The sequence below is a fragment of the Grus americana genome, chromosome 2, assembly GCF_028858705.1.
Source record: "Grus americana isolate bGruAme1 chromosome 2, bGruAme1.mat, whole genome shotgun sequence".
NCBI lineage: Eukaryota > Metazoa > Chordata > Aves > Gruiformes > Gruidae > Grus > Grus americana.
Genome location: NC_072853.1, coordinates 168,175,033 through 168,197,592, shown reverse-complemented (window position 1 = coordinate 168,197,592; position 22,560 = coordinate 168,175,033). Strand labels below are relative to the sequence as shown.

The 22,560-nt window shown below is 50.2% G+C and overlaps 1 protein-coding gene across 7 annotated transcripts in view; it reads left to right on the top strand.

Moving 5' to 3' along the window:
- Window positions 1–22,466, top strand: part of SCAP (SREBF chaperone) — a 66,252-nt gene extending 43,786 nt beyond the window's left edge. For all 7 annotated transcript variants that reach the window (XM_054818743.1, XM_054818742.1, XM_054818747.1 and 4 more), the window contains 15 exons: window positions 3,863–3,975; window positions 4,875–4,969; window positions 8,888–8,986; window positions 9,444–9,662; window positions 10,638–11,071; window positions 11,758–11,952; window positions 12,876–13,077; window positions 13,982–14,097; window positions 14,245–14,815; window positions 16,327–16,412; window positions 16,924–17,006; window positions 17,978–18,144; window positions 18,897–18,977; window positions 19,852–20,058; window positions 20,471–22,466. In XM_054818743.1, the coding sequence (XP_054674718.1) occupies window positions 3,863–3,975; window positions 4,875–4,969; window positions 8,888–8,986; window positions 9,444–9,662; window positions 10,638–11,071; window positions 11,758–11,952; window positions 12,876–13,077; window positions 13,982–14,097; window positions 14,245–14,815; window positions 16,327–16,412; window positions 16,924–17,006; window positions 17,978–18,144; window positions 18,897–18,977; window positions 19,852–20,058; window positions 20,471–20,716 (2,914 nt within the window). In that variant the 3' untranslated portion in view covers window positions 20,717–22,466. The remainder of the gene's footprint in view (window positions 1–3,862; window positions 3,976–4,874; window positions 4,970–8,887; window positions 8,987–9,443; window positions 9,663–10,637; window positions 11,072–11,757; window positions 11,953–12,875; window positions 13,078–13,981; window positions 14,098–14,244; window positions 14,816–16,326; window positions 16,413–16,923; window positions 17,007–17,977; window positions 18,145–18,896; window positions 18,978–19,851; window positions 20,059–20,470) is intronic.
- The last annotated feature ends 94 nt before the right edge of the window (window positions 22,467–22,560 follow it).

The following is a 22,560-nucleotide window of genomic DNA, read 5'->3' as shown; positions in this document are numbered from 1 at the left end:
TTCTGATGTGGTTACTACCATGCATATATTTGCATCAAGCGGAAACCCCCTGAGAAACTCTAAATGGCACCTCACCTACCTGAGTTCTACATACTGTTCATTTCTCATGAATTAAAGTTCAGTTCAGAATCTTTCTTTTGATTTTCAGATCCCTTTCCTAGGTAGTTAAGGAAATTTTTCTTCCCATCTCCTCACAGCTATACACCTCAGGAACAATGAAGAGTCTCGCCCATGACGGAGACTCCTCAGTGCTGGTGATAGTTTACCAGGAGCCAGACCTAGATGGAGGAATTCCTCTCCTAGAAGCCCAAAAGAGCTATGAATAATTGACTTCAGAAAATGAAATGTTTGTTGTTTCTGGTTTTACTGCTGTGGGTGCCTTGGAACCTTAGTTATGGATCAAGACCACATTATTCTGTGAGCTGTACCAACAAAACAGTTAGGACCCACTGGGAGTTTATATTTTTAATGCAAGAAAAAATGCAATATTTGGATGCAGATGCATGGGAGGAATCCAGGGAACAGTTTTGATTAGTGCGGTGACCAAGGCCTTTGTATACTATCACCCTTACGGTTGTCACACAGAAGGACTAAACTGATCTACATATTCCTCCTACAGGATACAAAGAGTTAATTCAGTCCTTATTTCTAAAAATAGTTTCCCAGCAAAATGTCTTTGCCTTTAAATGATTGCATGGACAGTTCCTTTTGGGGTTGAAACTTAATTCTTGCAATACTTTATAAATTATGTCCAATTAGTGAGTGACGTTTTCCTGATTCCCCAGGGTCTGCCAGAGCACTTTCCCTCTACTTCCCCGATTCCCCACAGGGGACAGAGTGTTCCTGGTGTGTCATTTACCAGTGGCAGCCTGCTAGGATTTGGCCAGCTTAGGGTGCAGAATCTGGCTAAACTTTGATCTGACTTTCAGCCTTTTTTTACCCATTTTGTTTACAGCAGAACCTTCCAGATGTGAGTGTGTTTGTTTTTAACGGAACCTGTATTTATGATAAGCCTTTTTCCCTCACTGGTTTTTGTAAGGTATTAAAATCAAGCTTGTTGCTTAGAGATCTGTGTTTGCTTGCTACAGGTTTGATACATAAACTGGACCTTAATTGTTATTCATCTTTTATAATGAAGTAGAATGATTATGGGTGAGGTAGGCATTAGGGAAAGAAAACTAAGTGGAGATAGGTGATATGATCTATGCAGGATTTAAGAAAGAATAAACAGCAAAGTTGAGCAGAATGCCTGGGGTTCACTGGAAGTGGGATTCCTGCGAGCTGGTGGGATGGGAGAGTCTCTAGATGAGCCCAGAGCACAAGCCACCAACCCACAAGTTGGCATCTCAGCTAGAGCAGAGGAATCACAGTCTAAAATGGCAAACTGCTTCTCCTTGTTGACTATAAAAAAAGATCCTAAACCGACCCGCTCAAATGTGAACATTTGCATTTTAGATAAGAGAAGCTGATGTGATAAATTCTTCAATCTTCCAAACATTTTGGATAAATCAGAGGTTGTCTCTGTTCACAAGGATCTGTTAGATCTGTTTTCTTTATGAGTTAACAGTAGTGTTTCTGTTGACTCTGTGGGATGCTGGATCGTGCTATGATGCACCACCTTCTGTCATGAAAGCGATAAGTGAAGTGTAAATGTTCCAGTAGATGGACACGATACGGCATCTCCCCTTGCTCTTCCTCCCTCTTCCTATTGTAAGCTCTCTCTCAGTTGGTGCTGTAGGGCGGAAAACATAACAAGGATTTCTTGCCATCCGCCTCACTCTGAGTGGGGACAAACGAACTTAGGTTTTGGAGTTGCAGGGCGTGAACAGCTCCTGTTTGTCCTGCACAGAGTTGCATTACTCTTCAAGAAAATGTAATGTCTCATTGCTTTTAAACTGCTGGCCATTTAACATGGAAACTGCTGACTCTTCAAGGACTACTGAAATTCATAACCTGGCACTATTAGTTAATTATCTTCTGCAGTAGAAGCTACGATTTAAGTAGGACATAGTTGATGAGAGAATTACGAGGTTTCTTTTCTGTATTTGTACTGAAGGCTTACTGCAGCTTATCGGGAAGTGGTGCTAGACCCCCTGCATATCTTGCAGGACTGCGCATAAGGACAGGACTCTGCAAGGACTCTGCAAGAGCGTACCCTGCAGATAACATGCTCTGCAGGATGGCACTGTGCTATGCCAAGCAGCAGAGCTCTCCTTCACCTTTGTTGCATTCTCTTTATTTAGCAATTTCCATCCCTAAGGATTACGAGGAGCCTTTCTCACATCTGTCTCCTGTCCTAAAGTACTGCTTGGAGGAGTGACACAGGTTATGAACTGAAAATTATTTAGAAAAAGGCAGGACTGAGTTGTACTTGATAGATTTTGGATTCTTTGACATTAACAGCAAGTTGCCAGTGAGAGGCTTATAGATATTTGTATTTTTTTCACTCGCTGTGGGAATTCACTGCCTGCGCAGCTTTTGAACAGGAGATGAAGGGATCAATGTGTTGCACAATTATTAGAGCTAAAATTTGGTTAGGATACCTGGAGTTTGTTTTTTGCTTTTGGGGATTTTTTTTTTGTAACCTTGCTTTCAACGGAGCTTTTGCTGTTTCAGCTTGCCGTTTGTTTGAGGAATCAATTGGAATAAAGCAGCTGAGTTAGCAGTGGTTCCAGACAGATGTTTTTCCCCAGCTGAGCTTGTAAGGTACAGGCTGCTGACAGCTATATGTGTGCAAATATTGTGCAAATGTTGCTGAAGCCCATGTCAGATGGCCGTAGGCAATCGAAACCAGCATTTGGGAAGGTGGTCCTTGGGGGTTATGGGAGGCAGTGACAGAAAGCAGGTGTTCTTCTGAAACCCTGTTGTTTACCCGTCTTGGCTGTGAGTGATTCGCCAAGGGGGGTGTGTGCGCGCACGCACGCACATTCTCCTTTTGGATCCGTACATACCAACACAGCACAAATCCATTACCCTCCACAATGAAAGCTTTAGGATTTTCACTTAAGTTTACCTGGAGGGAAATTAAGAGATTTACTATCTACCATGTTCTGGCACAGAACAGCTTTTTCTCTCTGATCTGTAAGTAGTTCAAAAGAGAGAAAAGAGTTTTGTGGTAAGAAGAAGAGTTGAATAAAGTCACAGTGGTGATCTTGGGTAGTCTTACTCTTCTGCATGCATACGTGCCGAAAGGTAAATCCATTTCGGTGACTCTTGGGTAGAAACTATCCCTGGCAGGATTTAGTTTATTTATGTACAAAGCATCAGTGTTGTGGCTTCTGAGCTACCTGCTGTACTGGAAAACAGAGCTCCGTGCACATTAATTTATCTCCTCCCAACAAAGAAATCCTGTGATCTTTACTTGAGAGTTTTTATTTTAAAGTTTTGTTTAATGCAATGCTTAGCTGTGATTTATCAAGATTTTCACTGTCAATGGTGGGACATGCTCCCTACCCTCTTGTTGTAATGTTCTGTTGCTGACTAATTATTATGGAGTCTATTGCAGTGGTGTTCGAAGTCCATCTTTTTGATCTGCACCTCTTCATACTAGATGCTGGAGGGACTCTTCGAGGGGCACTGTCCCAACCCTGGGAAGCATTAAGACTGCTTTAGTAGTGGTCTGCAGTGGCCATTTTCCAGAAAATCATGCAGCTTTGCAAAAATGTTAATGTCTTTGCAAAGCAGATGAAATACAAACCCCTTACCTCATCACAGAGTAATATTGTATGAGAAGGGATTTGGCTAAGACCACTGCATAGTGTTTCCTCGCCTTGACTCTGGGACGTGTTTGCTGCCTAACTTGCGTTCTTCCCTTCTTTTTCACCAAGAATCTCATTCTCAGTTCTGGTTTTGTTTCCTCTAGAGAGATATTTCCATACTTGGTTGTAGTGATTGGCCTAGAGAACGTGTTGGTTCTCACCAAGTCAGTTGTCTCTACGCCCGTTGACCTGGAAGTGAAGCTACGCATTGCCCAAGGTACACAGCCTGCTTGGGAAAAGTGTTGAGAGAGAAAATAAGGGTAACCCAAGGACTAGGAGGTGGGGAATGATCTTAATTCTGGTCTGTGAAGGAACCGAGGGCTGGGGGTGATGAATGTGAATTGGGAATTGTATTCTATTAGTCTTTTTGTACTGTTTTTGTTAATTCCAAGAACTAATATAAGCCTGTAATTGTGGGCACTGCTTGTTAAGATTGTTGACTGAAGCATTGGCTAAAGAAGTTTAAAAAAGTGTTAGTAATGGAGAAGTTTATCTCCTGGTATAGATATTTAGCACCTTGTCCTCTCGTGTCATGAGTACCGTATGTGCAGTCCACAAGTCATGAAGTTCTGCTAAGTCTCTGGCAAAATTACCTTCTCTATTATAGATACACTCTGCATAAAATTTGAGTATGCTCAAACCGTGGATAAATGTAGCTTACAAACATAAAAATATTTCTAGACATCAGGGAAGAGAGATTCTGGAGTGATGCCCAGAAAAATCTACCTAGTTTTAAAATTATGAGTGGTTTATATCCTAGATTGAAAACAGGACTCAAAACCTCAATGGTCCTTTACACTTCTGAATCCCTGTATTGCCTTGTGCAGTGCCCTCAGACTGCTGAAATCAGGACAGTTTGTGAGCTGAAGGAGTCATCCTGAGCTCCCTTTGTAGTTAATAATCCAGCTAACAAACACATTGGTAGTCTACAGTCTGATTATTTGACTTAGGTATGCAAAATAGGTCAGATGAATTTTAGCCTGAAAGTGCCTTTTTTGCCTGTTGTCTACAGATGCTAATTTTAAAGAAGGGAAATCCAGTTCCTTTTTGCTGTGCTCCCGTCTGTCCACTAGTGAACAGTCTCCTTTTACCTGTCTTTGCACGTTCCTTCTCCAGGCTTGAGCAATGAGAGCTGGTCGATTATGAAGAATATGGCGACAGAGCTTGGGATCATCTTGATTGGGTATTTCACCCTTGTCCCAGCCATCCAGGTGAGTATGGGTGATCAGTTTGAATTTGCAGGACAGAGGCTTGTAGGCACTGCAAGAATGCAGGGAACAATATTCTCCTCCCCTTTCTGGCTGATTGGGATAAGAGTCCGTTAGTGGGAAATAGATACGTCTGTAGAATGTGGATCTCTCCAGGAGGAGCCGTAGCAGGGGCTCCCATGACAGAACTTAACGCTGCTCTGTGCCTTTGCTGCGGGGATGCCTTTATTCCAACCAAAAACTGCCTTTTTGTGAGCTGGCTACTCCATCTTCTAAGTGGATGGAAGGAAAACCCAAAACCCTACTGCAGAATATTTGCTTTGAGAATTAGGGTGGACAGTCTGTTTGGGGCTCTTTCACCAGATTGACAAATCTGTAGGTTTTTACAGCCACAGATACCATTGTCTCTGTTTCATGGGTGGGTAAACTGAAACCTTGAGGTAGAATGGTCTGTCAGGGGTCATGCTGTTGGGTCTGCATTGCATTGAAAATAGGATCATGGTCTCCTGCCTCACGGTGTGTTAATTTCTCTGCCGCACAGTCCCCTTTTCAGGACCATGCTTGCTGAGTTGTATCAGGAAGCTGACACCATTTGATTTCTGATCCTTGACTGAGCAGGGCTTGTTCCTGGTGAGCTACATGAGCGGAAGCACTGCCTAGACAAATCCTCATTGCCAGTTCCATAGCACCTCTGCAGCCAGGCTTCAGGCAGGCGTCAGCCTGTTGTCTCTGGAAATTTCTAGCAGGGGCAGTCAGCAAGCGAAGGCGGGAGCAACCCAGCATCTGTAGAGATCGGAGGCTACTCTGCACCCTCGCTAGGTGCTCGCTGGCCACTGTGACCTGCATGAAGAGGGATGGGTTGTGTATAGCCTTGCTTTAACACCAGTAGAGACTGCACATGATAATCTAAGAGTGATAATCTAAGAAGATTAAACATTCAGGTTGGACTGGAGCATTGCAGGTTGAACTTGGCAGTTCCTGAGCTTCTCTCTCAGTATTCAAGAGGACAGCAGGAGAGGAGCTGTAGTAGAATTCCCCAGGCGACAGCTGCCTGCCTATTGTGGCCTAATTTTTTTATTTGAAGCTGATTGCAGAGATTGCTCAGCTCAAACACTGGCACGATCCATCCTTTGGGTCTAAATTGGGCTCATTCATATGGTACGTTAGCACCTTTTTGGCCTCTGTTTCATTGCTGCACAGCTGGACCTCAGAAAGTGAAGCTTGACAGTATCTGTGAAGTGAGCGCAGTGCCAGCAGCCCTGTCATGGGGATGCCGCTGGGACGGTTCACGTTCTGTTTGCACTCTGCTACAGAGAAGCTTGCAGGGTGCGCTGACTACAGGAGATAAAGGAGTCTGATAAAAGGGATGGGGCAGAGCCATATAAAAGTGACACCGTGCCCCCACCCCCATGTTATGTCTTTTTTAAAGGACTCCTGTTTATTACAGCATTTTGACATACGTGATGACATCCACTCCTTGCTCTCTATGTGATCCTGTCTTTCCTTGGATGCTTGCACTCTCCAGAGGAAGAATCTCGCAGGGATGCAGGCTGTTAGCGACTGCCAGCTGCTCTGCTGCAGCCTGCTGTACGCCCCTTATCTTCGTCCCTGAGAGTGAAGGACACTGTACAGATAAAGTGCTGTACTCGTGTTGCAGAGTCCAAGGAATCCGGCAGAAGGAGAGCCAGGCTGCGTAAATCTGGTGGGGACCTTTGCTCCAGGCTGTCAGAGGGAGCAGTGCGGTGCTGGGGCCGTTCAGGTGCTGCCTGGTGCAGGGAATAACAGAAGAGGGAAGCATTTCTTAGCTGAAGGATCTCACCTGCCCTGAGGGCTGTAATGGGTCGTCTTGTTTTTCTCAGTTACTCCTTGGCAGTGTAGGTCATTTAGCAGAAGGGAATTTTTCTACATTTTTGTGGCTCTCCTTGTCCTAAAATAGAGTTTGGCTTCAGATGAGAATTCTGCATTCACTTTAAATCCCTTGGAATTGTGAGGAGCAGTGAAATCCTCTTGACTTGCATTGCAGGTGGGTAGAGACCCCTGTTCTCCTGGCACAGTGTCCCTGTGGATGGTCCTGAGATGCTGCAGGGGTGCGTGCTGAGTGTTCCTCCTCCGTTTTTCATCTCTTATCCCCTACCTTCTACTGAAGGTCACACACCGATAGCCTGATCCTGTACCCACTGAAATCAGTTTGGGTTTTGCCACAGGGTGTGCAGTATCCAAGTATAAGAAGATTTTAGATTTCCAGGGCTAGTGGCTTCAGATGTCGCTGAAGATATTAACAGAATTAATCTCTCTCTGTGCAGAGCCTGCCATTTGTGGAGCCTGTGTTTGCTGAGATCTGGTGAAATCCAGATAGATACTGCTTTCCTTCTGGTTTTCTCCTTGAAAGAGGAGCCTGTGTTGTGTTTTCATCCCTCTGCTTCCAAAACCTCCTGCCAGATGTTGGGGAAAGGGCTAAAGAGAAAAACCTGATCAGAACCTGTTTCTTTGCACTGCTGTCGCTGGGAGGTTTGGGGAGGGGCAGCTGACCTACTGGGTTATCTCATTTCATATCACACTGATTTTTAAATAACAAGCAGTTGATTGCTTAAGTTTCAAGAACAGTTTGGACAGGATGGGAAGGCTTCAAGGTTTGTTTAGAGGTTTTGGATAGCCTTTTACGTTATCTCTTTTCATTTCCCTGGGCTGATAGTGGCCTCCAGCCTCATGCAAGAAGCTGGGGCAGATGTAGGAAGAAGGGGGACAAAAGAAATGGATCTCTACAGCCTCTCTCCTTCCCTGCAGGGGATGTGTCCTGGCTTGGTCTGCAGGTAGTGAGCATGTCACCACGCCAGCAGGCAGGCAGTGAATGGCAGCAGGCGTTTGCCAGCTCTGTTCTGCAAGTGAGGGCGAGAGTCTTTAATCTGTTGTTTAGCCTAAGGTTTTTACTCCTGCTTACTTTCAACTTTCTTGATCTCTCCCTGTTTTCTAGATCCTTTTTGGGTCCTAACAGGTCGTGGCAGAAATTTGTACCTCCAAGGGAAACAAAACGCCTCTGAAAAATATTTTAGTTCTGTGTTGCTCTGAAGGTTTGAATGTAGTGGGGGAGAGGGGACGGCACTTAGCACTCGTGGGGATTAGGGTGAGAGTGTGCATTTGTTTTATAGGGATGATCTGGGAACTGACTGCATTTCTGCTGCTGGGCAGAATCTTTTCATCCTTATTTCTGCAACGGCACCTGCTGGAAAAAATGGAGCATTACAGCAAGTTTAGGAAACTGGCTTTTGCAATATACTTGGTGTTTAGAGACCTCCGAGAGCGGATATGGGACTTTTCTTCCAGGGACATAGGAATTAAATTTGCCCATCAAATATACATTAGCCAGAAGTGTGATTTAAGCAGAAATGGTTTAGCTGGGGCCCTGGAGAATGGCTACAAACAAGTACACAGAAGTACAGTGACGTCAGTGGTCTGTCTTTGGTTGGAGGGTGATTGATCCATTCCCTGAACAACCTGCATTCCTGGAGGAATTTTAAATCAGGGCTGAGGTTTATTGGTAGAGTGCAGGAAACCGTGACCGTTGGAGGCTCTTTGGCCTTGTGATTTGAACGTGTGGGCAGGGAGGCAGAGAGCAATGGCTGCAGCCCTGCCACGGCTTTGTGAACTGGGAAAACATCCTCTGCCGGTTTTTCCTTCAGTGCTTTGATGTTTTATGGTTAAGAAGAACAAAGAACGCGAACCTGAATAAATACACTCTTGAGTTCTCACATGGACTTTTTTAGCACTAAACTCTCAACTATTACAAAATACCAATAACAGGATTTGTCAGTAAAATACACTCAGGCCTGCGCTCTGGGCAAGAGTTTGCTGACTTTCCCTTTTTCTGAAGTTGAAACATTTACCGTTGTCTCCACGTAGCTAATCCGTGTGTTCTGTTTGCAGGAGTTCTGCCTCTTCGCTGTGGTCGGCCTGGTGTCTGACTTCTTTCTGCAGATGTTTTTCTTCACTACTGTGCTGTCCATTGACATTCGCCGTATGGAGGTAAGGAAGGGCCAAGAACACGGCGTTTTGCCTTGAGTCTTCCTTCTCTGCTATTGTGGAAGGATTAAAGGAAGCACACCCTGTGATTTTCACTCTCTAAACAGTTTTCTGGTTTTTTTCTTAGTCTTTTGACTAAGCTGTAAAAATTCCAGAGCAATACTTGCTCAGTTACACATATGCAGGAATTGGGGACAAAATGCTTGAAGGAACAAGACGCCCTCATATATATAAACATGCAGATTTGGGGTAAATGGGCTGGAAGGAGACATGGTCACAAAGAGATGACCATGGCTGAGCAAAGAAAAGAGTGTGCTAGAGAGAAAGTTGGGACAGATCAACTCGAGGGTGAAGGCTGGAACTCAGACGTAGGCATGTATCAAAGGTAGCTGATGTGCACACATTTCTCTCGAAGGACCTCATCACCACGGCTCTCACACGTTTGCTTTTCTCTTGGCAGCTTGCTGATCTGAACAAACGGTTGCCGGCGGAAGCCTGCATGCCCCCGGCGAAGCCTGTCAGCCGCTCTCAGCGCTACGAACGCCAGCCAGCTATGCGACCCGCCACCCCCCACACCATCACCCTGCAGCCATCGTCTTTCAGGAACCTGCGCCTGCCAAAGAGGCTGCGGGTGATCTACTTCTTCGCCAGGACGCGGCTGGCCCAGAGACTCATCATGGTATGCCATGTGGTGTTTGTTATCCGCTGCCCCTTCCTGCTGGACGCTAACCCAACCCACACAGGCTTCCGGGCAGGGAAAAAAGCCCACCATTTTCATGCATCCTTCTTCCCCTGCAAGACTTATGCTGCCCCACGGTAAATACAGTTCAAGAAATACTTCCCTAAGAACATCGCTCTGCATGCATTAGCTCCAGGGCTCTGCTGTTTGCATGATGTTTGGGTGGAAGTGGGTAATTCTCTGATACTTGCTTTGAGACAAAAATCTGCTTTTATATAAGCAGATTTTTAAGAACTGTATGAGTGGAGAGAGAAGATGTTTACAGAGCAGAAATCATATTTTGTTCTGGCAGATAATGTGGACTAAAAACATGGAGATATTTTGCTACATGACAGACTTTTGCAGGTGTAAGTGCAGCGGTTACACCAGTTACTGCCCCTGCTTGTCCCCCGCCCTCTGTTCTGGGTGTCTGTAGTGGAAGCAGAGGAATGTGCGTCTTCCTCGGCTCTACAAACCACAGCCCAGGCTGTTACTGTCAACTAACACTGATGGCAGCTTAAGTTAAATTAATACAACATTCTGTGAACCGTGGCTGCTGCAGTAGGTCTTGCAGAGTTCATGAACCCTGAATTAAGCCTTTCCAGCCCTGTTTGAAGGTGGCAGACGTGCTGGTCCCAGCCGCCAGCAAAGGAGTCTCTTTCCTGCTGTGCATTTCTGTGGGAGAAGTGGGGTTCCCACCATCAGGTAGAGTCAGATGGCTCACAGAAAAGCAGCGTTCCGTTTTTGTGCGTGGTGTGCAACCTCTCCTGATCCTCTTAAAGGATAAGTGTCTGCCGGGAATAAGACCACAAACGAGTGCAGGGCGCACCCTTGGTTGGGACGTTGCTGATCAGCTCAGACAGCTGACGAGGTGTTGGAGGTGGAGCGTGAAGGCTGTGTGCTAAACGCCCTTGTCTCCTTGCTCATCGTGTCTAGGCTGGGACGGTGATCTGGATTGGAATCCTGGTTTACACGGATCCTGCTGGTCTCCGCACCTACCTCACATCACAGGTCACCGAACAAAGTCCTTTGGGTGAAGCAGGTCTGCCTCCTATGCCTGTTCCTGGAGGGGTCCTACCTGCTGGGGACCCCAAGATTGACCTCTCAGTCTTCCCATCGGATCCTATACACCTGTCAGAAAACCAGACACAGCAGCGTGAGCAGAAGTCAGGGCTGGAGTCCCTAAACAGGCTGGAGACAAACCGGCACACTTGGGCCCAGGGACCAGAGGGCAAAGGGAATGGACAGACGGAGCTTGGAACGGAAGCAGAGGTTACCTGGGGAGCAGAGGATGAGGAGATCTGGAGGAAGCTTTCCTTCAGACACTGGCCATCCCTCTTCAGCTACTACAATATCACTCTGGCCAAAAGGCAAGTGGGCTGGCATTGAGTGCACAGGCACTTTGAATTGTGGAATTGACCCCGAGTGTTTTTCTTTCTTCCATCCTTTGTCCTTCTAAGTAAGATAATTTGTGTTCCACGTGGCTTACTCCAAATGCGTCTTCAGGAGGAGACTATTAAATGGGCTCTCCTGTGTGGTGCAGAGGTACCAAACTCTCCAGGGCTGTTTGGCTGAGAATAAGGATTGTGTTTCTGTCCTGTGCCCTTACTTGTTATCTGCCTTTACCCTGGAGGTGATGTTTAGAATTTTGTAAAACAGTACATGATCATCTGTAAGTGATGGGAATGGTACATGTGAGGAATAGACATGTGAGCTGAAGAAACTTCTTGGCGAGATCTTCTGGCCTGCGGTGTGCGGGAAACTGGACCAGATCATTATATCCTGACTTAAATCTATGTGATCCATTTGATCTCATCAGTAGTTTATTCCACTGTGGCTCTCCCACAGAGGTACGGGTTAAGACCTCGGAAATATCTTTAGAGAAAAATATTTCAAAGGATGTCTTTAGTTTAGAATACCTGAAACTGCTGGAGTGAAAGTGCATGCTGAGACCTACCTTGGCTGCTAGTGAGAAGATGGGCTGGCAACCTATTAGGATTTTTGTGTCTTTGGTGTTTGTTGTTCCTAAGCTATTCTCATCTTTCCGTTCCTTCAGATACATCAGCATCCTTCCAGCAATCCCCGTCACGCTGTACCTGAACCCACAAGAGGCCTTAGAAGTGCGGCATCCCCAGGAGGCTAACCGCTACCACCCCTTCTTATCTTCAAGCGGTGGGAAGCTGGATGCTGAAGCTCGGCCTGACCAAGCCTCATCCAAGCTGCAAGGGCACCAGGATGTCACTCTTTACAAGTAAAAGAGTCTTTGATACAGCCTTCCGACATTTCTTAACTCCCTTGGAGACACGGGTTGCTCTTTGGCTCTTCTCTTGGAAGAAAAAAAAAGGAGAACAAAAAATATTTGTAAAGCTTCAGTGCAAAATCCCGTAATGCTCAGGGCACTCCAGCTCAGCTAGCGCAGCATTAGATTAATCTCTCGTCTTTTCCGAGTTCCCTGCCAGGAGCTGGTGTGTGCAGCCTGGGTTGTTAGCAGACATTGCTGGTGGTGGCAGCTGCTTGTCGATAGATATCGATGGCTATGGACAACTGGCGTAAAAACTTGATAGATATGCAAGTGTTCACTCTAGTAACCACTGTGCAATTAGTCATGCATTTTGAAGATTAAACTGTAATGTGTGTTAATTGAATGGCTTGGTGATGCTCAAACTGTTACTCCTAGCACCACACATGATGCATTACGGGTTTATCTGTGTTGGTAACAGGGATAGGAGTTCGTCTTTGGGAATAAACGTTGTGATTTAATAATGCTTTATTGAGTGTTAGATCAAACTCTCCAGCAAGCAGGGACCTTCCTTTCCTACTGAGAAGACAGGCTTCCAGCTTGCCCTCTGAATCTTTAATTCTCCTTGGGCTCTATTGAACGCACTTTATATTATCCCGATCCCCATCTAGCGTTTTTCTTAAAGTCTTAGTTGCTATGTACTTTTCTTATTGAAAAGTCTGAAAATCTTGTTGAAATGGACATTTTCCCATTAAAAAAATCCTTTCATTTTCCCGAAATCACTATAGCTTATTAGAAATTTTTCTCAGCTGAAAAATTCAGACCAGCAACGTGCAATTCTTTCACAATATTTTTCAAACTCTCTCTGTGGACTAGTAATTGGATCTTTTCTCTCACCTCCTTTTTGTCGTTGTATCCATTTGTCTCTCCTCCAGGGTGGCTGCTCTGGGTCTGGCCTCGGGCATTATCCTGGTCCTCCTGCTCTTCTGCCTGTATCGGGTGTTCTGCCCCAAGAACTACGGGCAGAACGGGCTCTCACACAGCAGGAGGAAGAGGGGGGACCTGCCCTGTGACGATTACGGCTACTCCCCACCCGAGACTGAGATCGTCCCCTTGGTTCTCAGGGGTCACCTCATGGTAGGTCGGACGGGATGCAGTCCTTAAAAGAAAGGCATTTTACTGACTTGCGCCACACATCTTCTGTTTTCTTTGTTTTATTGAAATAACAACCCTCACGAAGGACAGACCAGCTGTGCAGCCTTAGCGTAATGCAGCCGTGGAGGCGAACAGCCGGGGCAAATGAAATATATATATATATATATATATATATATATATATATATATATATATGCAGGATCTTGTAGCATGAAGTTTCCTGTAGGACTTTTCCGGTTCTTCTTGGGACTTGCTCTGAGCTTCTTGCAACTGCTGTTACGACCTTCTCTGTGTAGCCAGCTGTTGGCTTTTATTGGCTGGGCCAATCCAGCTTTCTTCGCTGGGATAGCTCTAGATTCCTGATATTTAACACCTACTGGATCCTTTTTCCTGCGTCCCAGAAGTTACTGCAGAGATTTGGACTGTTCAATGGTGTTTCCAGTGGTAAAAGCATCCATGGGTTTGCATGGAAGTGTGCTGCTGCTCGCTCAGTTCACTCATTTTTCTTGAGGGGAAAGATGTTTCTTCCCATTCTGAGATGAACAAAGCACTTGGGCACCCGGTCAAGTGGAGTTTGAAACAGTGCCGTGTCTTCCAGAGAAGCTGCACCTCTGTTCCTGATCCGACCATCTCTTTGGGCCATACTTTGTCAGGGAAAGGGAACACAGACGGAGTCTGTGATTTCCAGCAGTCTAGTGCACAGTGAGGACTCTGAGCAAAGATGTACTCGTGTTCTCAGAGTATCACTAGGTTGCTAAGCCAGCTGTGTAGTTTTGACCTAAAATTTATCACCTTTATAGCTCCTCAGCCACACGCAAAGTGATTGTCAGAGTCCAGAGGCCTCGGTGGTGCTACGTGCTCAGCTGTGCTTGTTCTTCCTTCCCAGGACATCGAATGTCTGGCTAGCGATGGCATGCTGCTTGTCAGCTGCTGCCTGGTGGGCCAGATCCGTGTGTGGGATGCTCAGACTGGCGACTGCCTCACCGTTATTCCCAAACCAAGGTATGCCGGTGTCTGTACCAAGTCATGCAGCTGCGGGCACGTCCCTCCGCAGTCGCTGCTCAGCAGCAAGTGCAAACCCTTCTGTAAGAAACCAGCCCTGTCAGACAGTAGAGGTGGCAGAACTGACCTTTTCTTACTGTATTTTAGGTTACGAAGAGACAGCAGTGGCATTTTTGATTACCAGGAAAGCTGGGATCTCAGTCCGGATGGCAAGAATGGTCTGGACGACTCTTTTGAGAACAGTCACCAGCTCAAACGGATGCTCAGCCCTCCCCAGCCGCCGCTTTTCTGTGACCAGCCAGACCTCACGTCTCTCATTGACACGAACTTCTCTGAGCAGGTGAAGGTGGCCGAGTCAGAGACACGGCTCCGTGCTGTGGGCAGTCGCCAGAAGGAGACCGGGTACGATTTCAGCAGCCTGGTTGGTAAAGTGTATGAAGAGCACAGCACCTCCAACTGCATGAACTTCACTGGCCTCTCAGCCCCGCACGGGCACGCCAGCTTCTGTGCAGGGAGCGGCAGTCCCCGCTCTTTGGGCTGCGGGACCGAGGAGGGAGGCTGCAGCAGCCGCAGAAGGAGCTTGGGGGACGAATCTTTTACGGGATTTGACAAATCGTCACTGCTTCCTTCCTGGGGAGGAGACTTGGAGAGCTCTGTCTGGAGCCTGGACCTGCAAGGGAACCTGATTGTGGCTGGCCGGAGTAACGGGAAGCTGGAGGTGAGGAGCAAGGCTCGCTACCAGCCCAGGCAGTGGGTGAGCTGCCACCGTGGCTCTGTGCAGAGCTGCTGCCACTGCCCGTGCCAGAAGCACCAGCACCAGGCACGCAGCCTCTCAGGGTGCAGGTTAGGACAGATCCCAAGGCAGAAATTCCTCGTATGCACGGAAAATTGCAACGTTTCAGCATAATTTGATTTTAGAACAGAACAGGAATTGTGGTATAGTGTCTGTTATCACCTATAATCGGTTTTTAAAGTATTTGAAACAGCTTCTCCTTTGATCAGTACTTTGCTTATCTTCTTTTCTGGTTCCTGAGTGTCGAAACACTTCATTTCAGAGGTTCTTAGTGTAAGGAAAAAAATTCTTCAGTTAGTGCTAAATAATAGCAGCTCTTTAGGACTGAAGAAGCCTCAAGATTGCCATGTCATTAAGTAATGTTGCTGGTCAGTCATGAAATGAAGTAAAACGAATAGGAATTCTATGAGAATGACACAGGTTTTGAAGCAAATTTTAATCAGAAATTTAAATCTTCTCCAATGAGAAACTTTCAGAATTAGTTTAATTTCATTTTGGGAAATCAAGTTTGAATTTTTCCTTCAAAATAAATGCAGGGTTCTTTTAAACAAACACATTTTGAAATAAAAATTTTAATGATTTTTGACCTTTTCTACTTGTGCTGCATGTGAGCGGCTCTCACTCTTCCCAGCAATGACACAGGCCACTCCACTGGTTTTCTTTGTCCTTTAAATACGGTTTTGAGCTCAGATACTTTCTTCTGAGCTGCTGCCTTGAGACACTGACTGAATTTTCCTGCTGAATCTTGTTTCCAGTCCACATCACAATATTGCTTCAAAATCCAGAGCACTTCATGCTCAGAACAGGGCAGATGCTGGGCTGACGGGGAGCGAAGAGGGGTGCTGGGAATGGGGGGTGTGCAGCCAGAGCCCGTGCTGCCGCAGGGTTCGTGTGTGGTGCACCAGGCTAGCGCTCGTTGTGACCTCAGTAAGAAAGGCGTGCAGATTTTGAAGTATTGATTAAAATAGCATTTATTGGCAGTAATGTTAGAAGGAAAAAGAGGCTAGTGTGATCTTACGTCCCTCCCATCGCGGGGACCCCATGTTGTACGTCATTGGACAGACCTCCCATCAGAGCATGGCATACCGTGCGGATCGTGCCCCTGGAGAGTTTGGCCGGCATTGTGGTCCTTACAGCTCTTAGGGGATTTTTTTGGAAGAAAAGAATTCCATTCCTCATTTCTGCTGCCAAACAAAAGGACGTTCACTCGAGCACTTGCTGCTTCACTTTTAGATAGACAGAAGGATATTGATGATTGTAATCCCTAGTGCCAAGTGGGAGCTGCGTCCCGGCTCCTTCGTTAGGATCAGGCAGCTCGGGGGGGGACCGGGGGTGTCTGTGGCACAGCACAGGTTAGCTGTTACCCAGATCACCGACCCCTCGACGTGTGACAGTCTTCTGGTCAGGATCACAGCATTCACCCCTTCCCCTTCCAGGTGTGGGATGCCATCGAGGGGACCCTCCGCAGCAGTAATGATGAAGGTCAATCTGGCATCACAGCGCTCGTCTTCCTGAACAACAGGTAATTGTGTTTGTGCTCTGTGACCTCCTGCGAGGGGAGGAGAACATGTGGTGTAAGCCAGGGCCGCAGCTCTGACCCTCCTGCCCCGGAGATGGAACAGCTCCAGATGGCCGAGGCTCAGCTGGGAGGTCTCGTCCTTCCCATGCGTCCAGCTCTCCAGCTGGGCATGGTGGAGCGAGCTTTTCTGGGTCCAAGTCTGTTCCAGCAGCCACTTCTTCATAGAGATACTCAGTCTTTCTAGGAGCTGAATGCCCAGAGTAATTCAGGGCTGGAGATGGGGCCTTTGGGTCACTGGTTTCTGTGCGCTGTTATTCAAGAGGCATCGCCATCTGCCAGTTTGTTCTGTGCCCTGAGCTTAATACAATTGCCGAGCCCTCTTTCTTGCAATCAGGAGTGCCTCCTCACAGGGGCAGCCTGCGTGGTTTGTGCTCTGCCTCAGAAGGTCCCAGGGCTCCTCACCCTGTGAGAGCGGGGAAGGGCCTCTCCTCACGTTCCTGCCTTTCTCCCTCAGGATCGTCGCTGCCCGGTTGAACGGCTCTTTAGATTTCTTTTCACTAGAGACACACACGTCCTTGAACCACCTGCAGTTCCGAGGTAAGCAAGTGTCCGAGCATGCTGTGCACCACTCTGAGCTCCGCTGAGCCGTTTCCTCTTCCCTAGCCTACTTGCAGCTGACTCTTCCTCACGCCCACTTCATAAACTGTCATAATAACGCTCTGCTCCACAAACCCCTGTGTTGCAGGGTGCCAAAGCAGCTGCTGTGAAGAGATGAGGAATACTTTGGGAGTTCCCTATGCAGGGAGAGCGTCTCAAGTGCTGGTTTTCTCCAGTGCATAGGTCGGAAGGCTGAGGCATGCGTTCCAGGGTCAGCTCTGCCCCATACCTCCTTCCTCTCCCACTTCTCTCTTATTTTCTCCTTCAGCAAGGTCTTTTCTCACTTGTTTGCACACCACATAGCCCCACACAACCACGATGTAGCCTGGGGCCTCCACACAACCACGATGCACACAAAGTGCAGCGCCTCCTTTGGCTCTGGAGTGGCCTGGAGGGGAGAGAAGCCCTGGCCTTACTCTAGAAGAATGGGCACATTTCTGGAGGGATGTCCTGGGGCCCGCAAGCTGTAGATGTGGGAGTGGAGCAGGCTCTGCAGGAAAGGACCGGCTGTGGAAATGACATTTCCCCGTAGGACGCAGAGAGTCTTACGCCCAGCTGTTTGTTCTGCCTCTCTGACAATGGTAGTCAGAGGCAGTGCTCTTGGGCTTCAGGGATCTCAGTCTTGCAGAAGATTTACTGTGTAGGGGCCACTGATCTGCAGAAGGGAGTTCTGCTCCTGAGGACCCTGTTGGAGACCCTCACTCCAGCTGTTCATGAGCGCTGAGCAGCTGTAGCTTCTGTTGGTGTCAGTCAGGGTGCCGAGTGTTCGGCTCTTCAGAGGACCAGGTTCAAATTCCCTGAAGTTCAGCATCCAGGCATCCCTGATGTCACACCGTTTCTGGGTGATAGGAGTCTTGGAGCGTAAGGCTGCACCTGCTGCACTGAGGACTTACCCAGGTGTCTTGTCACAGGAGCTCCGAGCAGAAGCAGCATCCCGTCCTCCCCCGTGTTCAGCAGCAGCGACATCATCATGTGTCAGCTCACCCACACCGTGTCCTGTGCCCACCAGAAGCCGATCACGGCGCTGAAGGCTGCGGCTGGACGGCTGGTCACTGGGAGCCAGGACCACACTCTGAGAGTAAGGCTTCCTCGGCTGCGGTGCTGGGCTGCTGCTGCTGCCCTGTAACTGGTGGGGCGTGGGTGCTTCTGGGTGCTTCGCTGTCCTGTGGACATCACGGGACGTCAACTTGTCCCGTACGTGGGTGGGGGGGCAAAGCTGACGTGTGTATGTGCACAAAGGTAGACGGGTGTGGTTGGAGTCCAACCCAGTGTGTTCCTGAAGCTCCCCGTGGTACGCTCGTCTGCCTGGCTGGGGCTCCTCACTGGGGTTAGAAGGCCAGAGCCCCGTGTGAGGTACTCACTAAGCAGTGTGAGATCTTCCTGCCTTAGGGACGGGTGACTTCATGAATAGCAGGGTCTGGGTTCTGGGGAACCCCATTCTTAGCCATAGAATTGTTTAGGTTGGAAAAGACCCTTAAGACCACGGAGTCCAACCGTTACCCCAGCACTGCCCAGCCCACCACTAACCCATGTCCCCAAGCACCACATCTACACGGCTCTGAAATCCCTCCAGGGACGGGGACTCCACCACTGCCCTGTCGTCTTGACAACCCTTTTGGTGAAATTTTTCCTAATATCCAATTAATTAATTAATCCAAGTCTGTGACAGGCCCTGACTGTCGCAAGATGTACAGTAAGATGTACAGATGGCAGTAAGGCAGATAAAGCGAGAGCTGTTGCTTCGTTAGCAAGAGTGACCACGCTCAGGTAGTATCGCTCTGCAGCACGGCTGCCTCACCGATGCTCACATCTCCCTCTTCCGCCCCGCAGGTGTTTCGGCTAGAAGACTCGTGCTGTTTGTTCACGCTGCAGGGTCACTCAGGAGCAATCACAGCTGTGTACATCGATCAGGTAAGGTGCAGCTGGGTCTGCACCCCGAAGAACATCCTTGTATATGGCTGCTGAGCGCTGGTTCAGCCAGAGCCGGGCCCCTTTTCTGATGTACATGCAGAGAAGTTGATGTGTGCTTCTCTGAGGATGCAGCGGGTTCACTGGCGGCTGGAACGGTGTGCTCACCGGGTGCCTTACAAGCCAAACCATTCTTTTCCCATCCAGCTAACTGTGAGCGCAGCAATCCCTTTCCCTGGAGGTGCTTTGTCTCCCTGCCCTGTTTGCAGCAGGAAAGCCCCGTTCCTGCTGTACCCGTGCTGGCAGGCCAGCCGTTCTGAACACAGCTCTGAGGGCAGAGCCGGGAGTATTCCCTGCCCCATGAATGTCTGCCGTCCCAGGGACTGGCTGTCTCCCGAGAGAAGCAGCGTAGGTTTAGCTGAGCTGCTGCACAGCCTGCATCAGAGCCAACAGGCTCCAGCGGAGCGCGCCCTGCTCTGCAATCAGCCCCCACAGAGGCTTTAGGTGCCAGCTCCCCTGAGAAAGAAGGAGGAGAGCCACACCTGGGCGCTTTACAGCTCCGTGAAATGAATTTAGATTTCTCTGCAGCTGGGAGTCCTGCTGGGCTTGGGGCTTTGTTACCTCTGGCCTGCTCAAACACTCGTAAAAAGGCAGGGAAGACACCGAGCCGGCAGTTCAGGTTTCCATCCCACGTTCCTGTGACCTCCGCCAGCCTGGGAGTGTTCCCGGAGCACTGGAAGTGCTTGTGTACGGAATTGGCCTGTGTGCTTAGCGGCTTCCCACGTCCGTGGCACTGTGAAGCTCCAGGGTGTGATGGAAAGGGCCCTGTCCACCGTCCGCTGCGGTTCCTGACTGGGTTCTGCCCATGTCCTTGCAGACGATGGTGCTAGCGAGCGGAGGCCAGGATGGTGCCATCTGCCTTTGGGACGTGCTGACGGGGAGCAAGGTCAGCCACATGTACGCCCACCGAGGGGACGTCACGTCCCTCACCTGTACAACGTCCTGCGTCATCAGCAGCGGCTTGGACGACGTGATCAGCATCTGGGACCGCAGCTCGGGGATCAAGCTCTATTCTATCCAGCAGGTTGGTAGCTGGGCAGCAGCCAGGGAAAGCTTACGGGTGCTTCTGTGCCTTTCTGGACCCTGCCAAACCCCGCAGACCACCTCTGCTGGGCTTGTGGTGTGAAGGGATCTCGATTTAAGCTCTGCATGCTTTGGAAAACTTCCCTGTTTGTAAATAGAATGTGCAAGAGCTCAGAAAAGACTGAATCTGTTGCTTGGCCAGCCTGTGTTGTCCTGCTGTGAGGCTCTGTGGCCCCATTCCAGCACGTGTGCACCCGCGGGGCCGGGCTGGCAGAGGGGCTGTGGCTAAATGGCCATGGCAGGGGCCGGCCGCGGAAGCGGCGTGGGCAGGCTGCTGCCCTCCCTCGCAGACGAGTTCCTGCCGGGACGCCTGCCCTGGGCTTGGCCCTCTGACATGCTCTCGTTCCGCGCAGGAGATGGGCTGCGGTGCCAGCCTGGGCGTGATCTCCGACAACCTGCTGGTGACGGGAGGCCAGGGCTGCGTCTCCTTCTGGGACATCGGCTACGGCGACCTGCTCCAGACCGTCTACCTGGGGAAGAGCAACGAATCGCAGCCTGCCCGGCAGATCCTCGTGCTGGAGAACGCCGCCATCGTCTGCAACTTCGGGAGTGAGCTCAGCCTGGTCTACGTGCCCTCGGTGCTGGAGAAGTTGGACTGAGGGGGGGAGGGAGGGGGCAGGCGCTGGAGCCTGGGTGGAGTGAGGAGGTGGGACGGGGCACCCAGGCCCCTTCCGTGGTTGAGAGCAGCGTGGGCAGAGGAGGGGTGGGCTCTCATGGCGTGCCTCTGCTGCCTTCCCGCCTCGTAAACCGGACTCTTGTCACCCAACAGTCTGCAGGGCTCAAGCCCTCCTCTTCTTCCCGGTCCCTGCATCTTCCACGCGGTTGCTGGGGCTCCCCAGAGGCGTGATGGTCCCACGGCTGGTGCAGGGGGACGCAGAGGCTGCAGGGACAGAGCTCCTGAAGCGCTGAGCTCTGCTCTGGCTCCCTGCTCGGGACAGGCTGGGGATAGCGTGCGGTGGTGGTGGCTGCCCAGAGCTGACCGGCTGTCTGGGGGAGTCCGAGCGATGGCAGCGGGCGCTGGAGCACGGTGCAGAGCTGGGGGCAGCGTTGGTGCCCGTTGCCTTGCGGAGGCTGAGCTAAGCTGGCTCCGGCTCTGTCTCAGCAGGTTCCAGCTTGTTCACAGCCCTCGACGCAGCAGGGCGGGAGCGGGGCCATCGTGGGCAGCGCTGCCCAGCCCGCTCCCGGCACACAAAGAGCAGCCCCGCACCCCGGCCCGGCAGCTGCTGGAGGGTGAGCCCCAGGCCAGGGAGCAGCAGCCGGGGGCTGCCAGCCCTGGGGGGGGCACCGAGCGCAGCGGGTCCCACCAGAGGAGGACGGGGCTGACCCCGCCTGGGCACTTGGCTTGGCCTCCACGTGCCTTAGAGCGCAGGCAGGGCCCCAACCTGCCTGGCTCCGGGCTGGCCAGGCCCCTCGCAGGCTCTGTGCTGCAGCAGTCCCTGCCCTATTTATTTATATGCTGTATATATTTATTTATTATGGCAGGAGAGCGTGGGAGCAGCAGTCCAGCAGCGCCCGTGCTGGCGCACCCGCCCTTGCTCCACCAAGCCGCCATGGCAGAGCTGCCCCGGGGCTTGGCCCCACTGCCGCACGGTGCTGGCACGGAACCCGCTTCCGTGTGCAGTCGCCCTTCCCAGCTTTCTCCTTCGCCCAGTTTGCAGCAATAGCACCTTCCTCCTTCTCCTCCTCCTTTTCCCACTGCGGGGCCAGAGGAGGCTTTTCTCAGGTTGGGAGCGGGCAAGCAGCTCTTGCCCCCCTCCTCCCTGCAAGAAAAGGGGAGAAACCCTCTTGGGGCTGGGGGGGAGGCCTCAGGGCCGCAGCAGGGGAGCAGTGGGACCAAAGCACCCTGCCGTGGGCCGGCAGCACCCCCAGACAGGGGCCTTCTCCCCCAGAACTACTCCACAGCGTGCTGGGGAGCTCAGCTCCCCCCCCGTCACACTACAGCCCTGCTCCAGCCCCAGGCAGCGAGGGGCAGGGGCCGAGAGCTGCCCCACGCCCTGGCGGGGGGCACCGAGTCACCAGGTCCCGGTGAGGCTGAGCTGGGACCGAACCCTCGCACTAACGCTCTTCTTCACTCAAGTAAATGCCGATGACGTCTGTTAATTGAATCCTGGCGATTGTAGAGGCAGCGCCGTGCCAGCCCCGGGGCAGGCAGGGGGTACCGAAGGCCGGGGTGCTCCTGGGGCAGCCCTGGCCCCTGCCCAGCTCCTCCTCCTCCTCCTCCTCCTCCGCACGGCGCCTCGGGTGGCCTTAGCCCAGCTGTACGCTTTGTACTGTACAGGGGACGCTTTTTGTACCAGACTGTGTTTTATAACGTGTACGAGGACACCTCTATTAAACGGAACTAATGTGAGCATGGCTGAAACCCTCCTGGAACCAGCAACCTCCCTCGCAGCCCACTGGGACCCTCCCCGGGGTGGAGCAGGGCACTGAGAGCCCCCCCCCC